The sequence below is a fragment of the Fukomys damarensis genome, unplaced genomic scaffold (genome assembly GCF_012274545.1).
Source record: "Fukomys damarensis isolate Sample0158 unplaced genomic scaffold, DMR_v1.0_HiC HiC_scaffold_15, whole genome shotgun sequence".
NCBI classification, from domain to species: Eukaryota; Metazoa; Chordata; class Mammalia; order Rodentia; family Bathyergidae; genus Fukomys; species Fukomys damarensis.
Window position 1 is genome coordinate 3,406,718 of NW_022900927.1, and position 11,467 is coordinate 3,418,184.

The 11,467-nt window shown below is 32.7% G+C and overlaps 1 protein-coding gene across 4 annotated transcripts in view; it reads right to left on the minus strand.

Annotated features, from left to right (window-relative positions):
- The window catches only part of LOC104875761 (merlin), a 74,067-nt gene that overhangs the window by 15,281 nt on the left and 47,319 nt on the right, over positions 1–11,467 (minus strand). The window contains exon 10 of one of the 4 annotated variants that reach the window (XM_033763531.1): positions 6,198–6,228. The exons of the other annotated variants lie outside the window; for them this stretch is intronic. Within the exon in view, the coding sequence (XP_033619422.1) occupies positions 6,213–6,228 (16 nt within the window). The 3' untranslated portion in view covers positions 6,198–6,212. Of the gene's footprint in view, positions 1–6,197; positions 6,229–11,467 lie in introns of those variants that run through there. 4 annotated transcript variants of the gene reach the window in all.

The window sequence follows — 11,467 nt, forward strand, 5'->3', positions numbered from 1 at the left end:
GTGAAAATGCATTTTATTTGGACAGGAACCAAGGAAAAATCAGTTTCCATTGTTTATTTCAATTTGTTATTTATTAAGCCCATAAGCTTAGATAATTTGGAACTGAAAATATTTTCATTTCTATATCTTGTTCTTTTTTATCTTTATTTTGTTATTCTCATTTCCTGTGATTTCATTTTAACACATTTTGTTTTAGTGTCCAAAAGAAAGTTGGAAAATAAGACATATTGTTTAAAGTGATGGTTGTTGGAATGATATCTTCTACTTTCACTGAAGGTTGGAGTGATTAAAATGTGTGCACATGCTTTTTATATTCTGGTTTTTATTTTAGCTACAAATTCATCACATATGAAAAAGGAATTTTATATAGTTAAAAGAATAACAAAATAATAGCTACCATTTACTGAATGTTTACATTGCACATATGCATACACAATGTTCTCAAGGCAAACTGATGAGACAGCTGTAATATTTACATTCTCAAGGCAAGCTGATGCAATAGTTACAATCTCTCCTGTTTTATTATTAACCTCAATTCTGGGAAGGTTAACTTCTTTAGTGTCTCACACTTGGTCAAAAGTTAAGTCAGTGTCCTTTTCACTATACAGTAATCTTCTTATGTCCTTTTTACATCTTGGGAAAGCAAAAGAACTTGTAGAAAATTTCTCCTGATGAGCTATAGACTATTATAATATTGGTAATAATAACTAAAAGCAGCATTAAGTAGAAAAAGTCATTTTGGCAGCCTTAATTTGGAAGAATGATATGTTCAAGCTGTCTTCTGCTGTATTTAACCTCATATTATTGCCTGTTGTGTTATTTTACATTCTGTGAGAAAGTAGTGTGTTACATAAAGCTAAGAAACTCAAGGTAATTATGCTCCTTACTTTGTTGCATTTTTATGCTCCTTACTTTGTTGCAATTTAGATACATACACATATATTCTATTAGACTTGTAATCAAGTTAATCTATTGGGAATATTTTATGCTTCAAAATTCTCCATAATAATCTACAGTTTCAGTGCAACTAAGAAAAATTTCTGAGTTCATGCAAGGTACTATCCTTTGGATTAACTTATCTCCTTTTAAGAAGAGCTGATCTGTAATTTGCTGAGAGCTAAGAACAATATGGACTAATACACATCATGTGTTTTCCTTTCCCTTCTTTGATGGAAATGTTTTTCTTCCTTAATATTACCAGAGGAACATGTCCTGTCTCCAATGCTTGTGTTCTGCCTGTGCTTCCATGGAATGCACATTATTATACTGTGATGTTTCTTGATATAACATGTCTATCCTTCTGACTAATCTGAAAGCTTCTGGAAAGCTAGAAATATGGATAAATGTAGTGATTGAAATACTTGTAAGAAGTCTGCCAATTGGCTGCTTTTTATCTAAATGTTGAGATTCAATGTTAATGGTTTAATGCAGTGTTAGTAAATTGAAACATACAGCTGAAAGACTTCTGTGAAAGAATAAACCTATGTGGCCATTGCTGAGATAAAATAATAAAATCTTGTTAGCATTCTAGAAGCCTCTTTCACATCTTATTCCTGTCATTATCATTCTACCAATGGGTAAACAGTATTCTATTGTCAATCATGCATAATTATTCCTCCTCTTAAGCTTATAATAAATGAGAACATGCAAAATGTATTATTTTCTTCAAGCTTTTAAAACTCAGCACTTTGTGAAATTCATTCATGTAGTGTAACAGTTCATCAACATTTTTACATAACATTCTGTGTCATGATTATGACAAAAAGTATATATCCACTTTTTAAACAATGGATAACATTTAAGTTTGAGCTATTAGGAATAAGGCTTGCATGGTTATTCTAATGGGTCATGGTTTTCATTGTGATTTTAATTTTAATTTTCTTAGTAACAGAGAATATAAGAACATTCCACATGGCTTATTGACAGTGAATATCATCTTTCACAAATACATTTTCAAGACTGTTGCTATTATCTAAAAATCATGTTAACTTCTTCTTGCCAACTTGTGACTATGTGTCTGGAATTGATACATGCATGACTAATACCTTCTCCCGTGGTATTGTTTAGATTTTTATTCCATTGACAGTATCTTTTCATAAACAGAAATTCTTATCTTCAAACACACTTCAATTTCTAAATGTTTTCCTTTGTGGTTGATGTTTTGTATCCTGTTTAGAAATCTGTTAACTGTAATGTCATCAGTAATTTTTCTCAACTAGCATAGTTAACTTCTAGGTGATTTATTGTTTTGTATCACACTTTTAAGCCAGTGCGTTTAGCAATTGATAATTTTTACATATGATATAGTGGTTCTACAAAGGTTGATAAATATACAGTGAATGTTTACATTTTATAAATGTTTTATAGTAAAATCCATATTGACATGAATTCTCCTCAAAGTCCTCTCCCTTGCTTTGAACATACTTATCCTGCCATCGTTGCCACTTGCTGAAGGAGTTCTAGAATGAGGATGAGTATTTATGAAGCCCTCTTTAGAGAGTATCTTTAAAAGTTGAGATTAAAAATAAGATGAATGCTGCTGCAGAATCCAGACACACAAGGCAGTCTAAAGACTCTAAAGGCAGACTCCCAAGGGCAGACTTGTAATGCGCCCTCATTTACCTTGTTCATTGGATATGGCACTTTGTGATTTCTGATTCTTGTTCAGACTGAAAATGACTGTGAAAGATAAACATTTTGAATGCATTTAGGACATCAAAGCAAATTATCAAAGCATAACTAAAGATAATCATGAAAAAGTGGTTCCATAGTTCCTTCAGAAAGTGGCCAGAAAAATAGGATAAGTGTATTCAAAGTGAAGGGCAGTATATGTGTGTGTGGGTGGGTGGGTGTGTGGGGTAATGGCAACATTTCTTTTACTGTAATTTTTTAAAAATTAAGGACTCCTATATTTTTTTAACCACACTTCATATATGGATGAATGACTGAGATGACACTTTGTGTTATAAAGGACAAAATAATTTTCCATAGCGAATTAGAAGTGTGTCTCTATTTGGATTTTTCTATTAATATATTTGTCTCTCTTTGCACCAATATCCTGTTGTTTTAATTACTGTAGCTTTATATTATTTTTTATATCTTCTTTGTACTTTTTAAAAGATTTTCTTGTCTTTTTTGATGGTTGGTATTTTCTAATGGGTAGTAGCCTCAACTTGTCAATTTCTCGTTGAAGCTATGAAATGTCCATAGAGCTGGCACATTTTCAAGTGATGAATGCAGAGAACCACCAAGACAGAAAATTATACGCCCAGTGAAACAATTCTTCATGAATGAAATGGGAATGAATCATAGAAAAGAAAAATAAAAAACCAAAAACCATGATTAGCAGACAGACTTATTCTTAAAAATTGGCCATAGGAAATTACTAAAATAGAAAGACAATGACAAAAGAGAACATCTTGAAGCATAACAAAGCAAAGAGGGAGAATTATGTAGCAGAAACACTCATTTTATAAATCATATGTGATAATTGAAATAAGAATTATAAAACCATCACATCCTTAACAAATTGATATTTGAGAGGGCTGGGGATTTAGCTCAGCAGTTCGGTGGCCTGCCTTGCAAGCACAAGGACCCAAGTTCAATCCACAGTACCAAAAAAAAAAAAAAAAATAAAAAAAAAAAAAAAATTGAGAAAAGAAAAACTAAAAGGACATAAACAGAAATCTTCCACAGAACAGCCTTTTGAGTGTTGAAACATCAATTCCAGTAGACTCTAATCTCCCATTTATATATATTATTTTAATTCCCAGAGCAACTATACAATATGATACTTTTGAAAATAGCGAGTGGATCTAAAAATGTTTAATTAAAAAAAACATGGAAGCAAAACGTAAATAAAAACAGTTGAAACAAAATTATGTAAATACTGACTTATGTTCCGACATATAATCTTAAATATAGGTGTCTTAAATATACCATTTAAAAGTTAGATATTGGCAGAGTGTATGAAACAAAGCAAAACAAAAACATGAGCAAATTGTTATGAGCAAGAAATTAACAAGAAACTAAATTCCTTCAGTGATCAATTAATACTGTAAACAACTAAAAAAAAGTCTAAAAAAGAAAAGAATGGGAAAATTTACTAAGACAATGTTAGCTTTAAAAAAATCTAAGAAAACCTACATTAACATTACAGAAGTTAAATATGAGCAAAACATAAAATGAAACAAAACATGTAGGCAAAGAGGGAAGTTTCCTAAGGATAAAAAGATTGATACATCGTAAAGATGCAATATCTTTAAATAAGTTCACATAAAGCAACACAGATTCCAAACAAACCTTAAAAGACAAATAAAAAATTAAAAAATAAGAATTACAAGAGTCTTTAGCTACTGGTAAAATTAATAGATATAAAAGTAATGATATTTCAGGAGGCTCAGCAAGGAGAATTGCTGTGAATTTAAAGCTAGCCTAGGCTACTTAGTGATTTCAAGCCCAACTCACATAGTGAGACCCTGCCTAAAAAAAATTAGTGATGCAGCAGAAGTGAACAAAACAATGAATCAATAGCAATTCATTTTCAAACACAGAACATTCTACCATACAGTTGCAGAATATACCTATTTTAATGTCATGTAATGACCATTTGGATAGACCATATCTCATTCCAAAAACAACCTTCAGCAAATTTAAAATAACTGAAATCATGCAGAGAAAGCTTTCTTAACATAAAGGAATAGAACTAGAAATCAACATAAAAATATATCTAAAAAAAGTAGGAATCACCAAAGTTTAGTCCATTGGTCAATTTAAAGTTTCCAAGGACCTGAAAATTACAGAATTGAATGGAATGAAAATATACCATCTTAAATAATTTAAAACCCATGAAAGCAGTGCCAAAAAATTTATGGATTAAGTTCTTACATTTGAAATACAGAAAATCTCAAAAGAGTAAACTTCCTATCTCTACAAACTAGAAAAAAAAGAGAATCAAATAAATCCAAGTAAAGAAGGAAGAAAATACTAAAGAGCAGAAGTCAATGAAATAAAAAATGAGGAAAACAATAGAGAAGATTGATGAGAACAAAGTTGATTCTTCAATTTTACTTATAAATGAACAAGAGTCAACACTTTAGTCTTTACAAGTTTTACTTTACTACTAAATCAATGATAGATTCTCATTGTGATCATATAAAAATTAGTTGATTCAGTGATTAAGATATAACAGATTACTATTGCCAAAAAATGAAAAAAATTGTCGATATAAAATTCCCAGTGGTGTCACTGGGAATCCACACATTTCATGTATGTGTGGATAATTTATATATAAATATACAATTATGTTTTGACACAATATCTCATACTTTGTGTAGCACAGTACTGAATGCATAGCATATACCCTAGTAGAATACTGTAACCTGAAATAGAATTTAAGAATTTGAGCATATTTGTATTTGACCTAGGCTTCCTTTTATTTCTAAATTATTCATTACAGTAAGCTATCATATCTTCTCATGATATATACCTTATGATGTATAGTGTACACATACCTTATGATGTATGATGCAGTAAAATATATAGTCTCACTGCCTTTAATCTTCTTTCTCTGTGATTCAGTACACCCCAATTTTATCTATTTGGAGCATTTCTTACTACAATATATTTCATTAGAATGTTTAATTAAAATCCTTATACTGAGTATTTATATTTTGCACAAAAAATCTAAAAGTTTCTAAGTGTAAAGACAGATTAATAAAGGAAAATAAGAAGCTCAAATACTCAAATCCCCAGCTCCAGAGATGTGTAGACAAGCAAAAGTCTTCTAAGTATGTCCTGAAGGAGAATTTTCTCTTTAGCCAGAGGATTAAAATTGCTGAAAACCAAGCACAAACCCTCATGATTCTATTAGTTGAATCACAGCACAAGTTGAACACTCAGCCCCAAAGGATATCTGAAGTAAAAGTGAGGAAACTTACCTGAGAAGTAATTGATCCCCTAAATTGGAATTGAGACATTTTGGAGGAACATGGTGAGGCTGGGGACAATAAACTCCTAAATTCTCACGAAACTATTTTGACTAAGGAAGAGGTGTTGCCATTCTTAGTGGCAAAATCATCATCATCTGTTTTAGTTACTTTTCTCCTTCCTGGGACAAAATTCTCAATACCCAAAGTTAAAGGGGGAAAAGGTTATTTTGGCTCACAGTTTGTAGAAGTTTCAGTCCATAATTGGCTTGTGTTTTCTAATTCTTACAAGGAGAGAGTTCTGAAGAAAAAGTATTAGAATGGATGACAAAGACATGAGATAATAGTTGGAGAAACATAAATCTGGATCCGGCTGTTTCTTTCTTTCTTTTTTTTTCTTTTTTTTGTACAGGAGATTGAACTCGGGTCCTTGCGCTTAAAAGGCAGGCCACTGAACCGCAGAGCTAAATCCCTGGCCCTTGGCTGTTTCTTGATAGGGGACCATTGCATGGAGTTCTTAATCTTTTTTCTTTTTTTCTTTATTTCTTTCTTTCCCTTTTCTTTTCTTAAGAAATATTAAGATATAATATGTATAGGTACAAATCCCCAGGGATGAATGTGATCATTATGCATGGCAAATATGTACTACTAGATGGAGGTTCTTTTTTATTTTTTTCATTGGTTTATTGGTACATTTAAAGCAAATAATAGTTAAATTTATCATTGGGATCTTATACCTTTACATGATATGTTTTGGTTTTTATTTTTTGCCCATACCCCTGCACTCCCTTCACCCCCTTCACCCTTCCCTATTTACAAAGATTTTTTTTCCTTTTCCCTTATTTCCTTTCCTCTCCCCTTCCCACTACCCCTTTATAGATGGAAGTTCTTAATGTCACACATGGTGGAGTTTAAAAAGTGTTTATTTGTTTGACTGTGATATGGGTTTAATTGGATCCTTGAGTGATCGGAGCAACATGACAGCACTTACCGGTTGAAAGAAAGGTAGGCATCCTCACTGTAATGCACAAGAACGAAAAGCACTCAGTAGAGTAGTCTGGCCCATGTAGACTTGTGACATTGGCTAATTGGTCATGGTGTTTGCCAAAGTGAAACAGATAGGGAGCCTACTAAATGTTTACTGGATTTATATAAGTAGATAAATTTTAGGACAGGTAAACAGAAATCTACTTGAAATTGTAGCAGCAGAGAATTAGTGCCCTTCTATCAATTCCCAGAATTGAGGCAGTTCATATACCCACCATTTGTTGAATCCTCTTAATTCTAATGTATTTCAACTTAAAGTTTAATTAAAACCTCTTTGCTTGCCATTTGAATAGTCATGTCTACAAATTTATGTAATTTATTTGCTTCTTTAAGTTGAAATATGCTTTGTACATTAGATTTCAATGTAAACATGGAAATGCAATTATACAATCTATGTAGGCTCATTCTTAAACATTAGACTCTTTTACCTGAAGCCTTAACTACTTTAAAAATTAAAGTAATAAAATACTGCATGATTTTGAAAATATTTATTATAAATTGGTATACCTCTTTACAAGAATGTGAATTTTTTTAAGGACAATACTAAAAAAAAAAAAGAAAAAGAGACAATGAATTTAAGCTTTCCGGTTACCTATAGGATATGAAGTAACTACTATAAAAAATATAATTATTTTGAGGAGATTGGAATGATTTCAATGAAAAGTTAAGGATCAAGTCACGATGTAATTGCTGTTTTTAACATATATAACCCTGTCTTATTTTGAGTTTTCTGAGTTCTCAGTATTTCTAATTCTAGGAGGAAAACAAAAAACAACTATTTTAAAATAAAAGCCAGACTATCTCCTATATATCTTCATGACTATGTATTACAAAAATGGTAAAGATTGGCATTCTGTTAAGTGGTACAAATATTTTAATATAATAGGAGAAAAGCTGAAGGGTAGTCAGTATTTAAGTAAAAATTTCATCTGTCTTCAAGGTAAATTCCCTGTATAACTTTTCAAATAGTTTGTTACAAAATCCTCAATTGTGTTTCTTATTCTTTATGCTTAAGGTTATACATAACAGCAATTTAAAGAAAATTCCACCTGTATGCTTATAATTGAATATGATAGGCATCCTTCTTTTTTGTATGTGAAGTCCAAGAACTCTCTTGAACCACTTTTTTCTGTTTTCTTTTTTCTTTTTTTTTTTGGTTTTTTGAGACAGGGTCTCACTATGTAGTTGAGACTGACCTGGAATTCACTATGTAGCCCAGGCTGGTCTCGAAATCACAGCGATCCTCCTGCCTCAGCCTCCCAAGTGCTGGGATTACAGGCATCTGCCACCATGCCCAGCTGAACCACTTTTTTCATTGATCTTTTGGCAAAGGTAAACTAAAGCCACAAACCAAAAATTTCACTTTGAATTCAACATAGATTAATACTGTATAGATTCTGAAATATCCTAAGAAGTCTTCTCCTTTCTGAATCTAAATGTCGTCAATTAATTTTTGGGTTGAAGCCTAATTGATGGCACTGAAGGACATTGAGAATGATTTTTTTCTAAAAGCATCAATATATTTTCTTATTCTTAAATTGTAAAAATGTTAATATTTTAGTAAATCATTAAAATTTCTTACTGCTTACTATTTAATAAGAGCTAATTGTCAATGAATTATTTCATCAACACATTTTCATTCACTTGATGAGATTTGTCAAGCAATTTCTAATTATCAAAATTGTGCTTTTCTCTTTTCTGTTATAACCTATGCTTGATAAACATAGGATGTGCTAAAAAATAAAATTTACCTCAAAATAGTGTCATTTTAAAGGTTACTATTTAATTTATACTCTGTAATGCAATGAAAATTTAGTAATAACTTGACAGTCCACTCAGTTGTTACATACTTTTGGTATATCAGCCTAGCTAAGCAATGTGGCATGAAGACTGAAAATAATTAAATATAGAAATGCATACCCCCAAAATACTGAAGTAATTTCTCTAATTTTTTTCTTTTACACAGTTAAATGAATTAAACAGAAAAGCAAACAGATTAAACAGAAAAGTAATTTGACAGGGGGAAATTATTTTTACAGGAATTTTTGATATTCATAAATAAATATTTAGCTCAGTATGTTCAAATATAATAATAAAATCATATACAACTAATTCAAATATATACACAGAGTGTATATATAGATTTTACATTATATATATATATGAAGACATATTCAAATACATGTCTGTATGTGATATATAATTTTTACTATGTCTGGGGAAAACATTTTAAATCCTCAATTTCTTTCTTTGTAAAACCGGTTCAATGTAACACGTACGGAGTAAATTTAAACTCTAAAAGAATGCTTTGCTCTGAGGCCAAGAATAGAAAACTAGAGCATGGAGTGTGGTGTACTAGTTCTTTCTTCTTTGTCCAGTCCACCTGGCCTTTATATAAGAAAGAGAAAAAGTAGTGCTTTCTGCCAAATTCTGTAGATTTACCAGGTGATCTGAAGGGTAAAAATTAAATTCTTCCCCTCAGCCCTCATCAAGTTAAAGATGAATGAGACTGAACTTTGTGTGCTGCTTGAGTCAGTTTACGATCAGTTAAATATTTCCTAAAGAAATAATTTGGCATAGTATCAATAGCTCTGAAATTTGAAAGAGCCAAATTAAACCATCTTGCTCCTACTGACCATGTGACTGATTCTGGTCTAAACACCATAATTTTCTAATAGAAACACCGTGAGCATCATACAAAAGAAGCACTTAAACCTATTAAAGTAAGTGCACTGTATAAATGTAAACAGTTACTATTTCTTTGGGTTGATGCTTGAAACATTTTTATCCTCTTAAATTAAGCCTTAAGTGCTTTTTAAAATTAAACTACTCCAAGACTTCTGCTTTCACTGTTTCAAGACACCCTTGCACTGCTCCTTTCAGTAATGAACCTGGCAGAATGGCTCCAGCAAATGATGGTACAAAACAAAAAAAGGGCTGTTCTAGCTGGTTGTGGTGGCTCACACCTATAATCCCAGCACTTGGAAGGCTGAGGCAGGAGGATCACTGTGAGTTCAAGACCAGCCTGGGCTACATAGTGAGTTCCAGGTCAGTCACAACTACATAGACCCTGTCTCAAAACAAACAAACAAACAAACAACGGGCAGTTCTGCTATTAATGAAGTGGTTACCCAAGAAAACCCTATCAGCAATAATAAGAGTGGACATCAGAAAGTGTATCCTTCTGCCTCTCAAAGAGATCCAGAAATTTGTTATGATGGAGAAGGATACTCCAGAAGTGCATAGTAACAAACCTCGACAAAGCAGTCTGGGTTAAGGAATAAGAAGTACATTTTGCTTTTGGTACTGGCAATTGAACTCAGGACCTTGCGCTTGCAAGACACGCATGGTGCCACTGAGCTAAATCCCCAGCCCATTAAGTACATATATCATTTCATGCCCATGTGTAGTTTTCTAGAAAACATAATGAGGATGAATATTTATGAACAAGCTCTTTCCTTTGGTAAACTGTGCCTCTCTACAATTTTCAAAACAACATACAATGGGAATTAGCATTAACTGCATAAAGTTATACACCTGCAACAGGGAGACAGCAAACAAACTCCTCAGGACAGGGAAACCTTGAGATCTGAGAAGATTTGGATGGGTTGATAAAATTACAAAGATCCTCACAAGGAGGATCAGAAAGGAAAGAAGGTTGCGGGAAGGACTCACCCCGTAATTTATGGATGAAGACTCTGAATCGGAAAAGGAAAGAAAACAAGACCCTCCCCGACCAGCTTGTCCAGGAGCAACATTAACCTGTGGCCCCTACATTTGGGGTATGCAAAATTCTGAAATAACAATTTGTACTATTGTAAGACACCAAGTTTATAGGAATTTGTTATGATAGCAACAAGAAAGTAATACGGAATAGTAGTGCACCATCAGTGCTTACTAGAGAAACAGGTTTAATGCAAGATCCACAAATATATAAGAATTTACAAGATTGTAAATTCTCTGTGACCACACAGAGAGTCAGGTGTGGAAATGTGCAAAAGGGCTGTCAGTGTGCTGGAGATTGGAAGGATCCAGTCAAAGGCCTGGAACTTACTGCAGTGTTCTATGAGGGTCGGTATCAGGAGGCCAAAGGGTCAGCTATGGAAGGCTGAAGGGTCTGCGCTGGAGGCCAGGAGATGAGCTCAAAGATTAAGGTGAAGGCGAGAGCTCCCCCAAAGAAAGATAAATGAGCCTTTTTTCTTCATTCTCTCTTTATCCCATTAAGGAGCAAGCCTATTTGTTGGTGCCTAAAAGATCCAGAGTGGGTCTTCTGTCTTCAGTGAATTCCTTCAGCCACACCCAGAAATATACCGATCCCAATTAGTTGAATATTTCTTACTAAAGTTAACACAATCAGTTAACTAACACAGGTAGGTAGGATCATATTCCAGCCGAGTCACACTACACTCTTCTCTGTTCCCGATTAGTAATGAAAAAAAATCAATGGAAAACTTATCATTATTACATTCTGAAAACTCCATACACTTTCAATT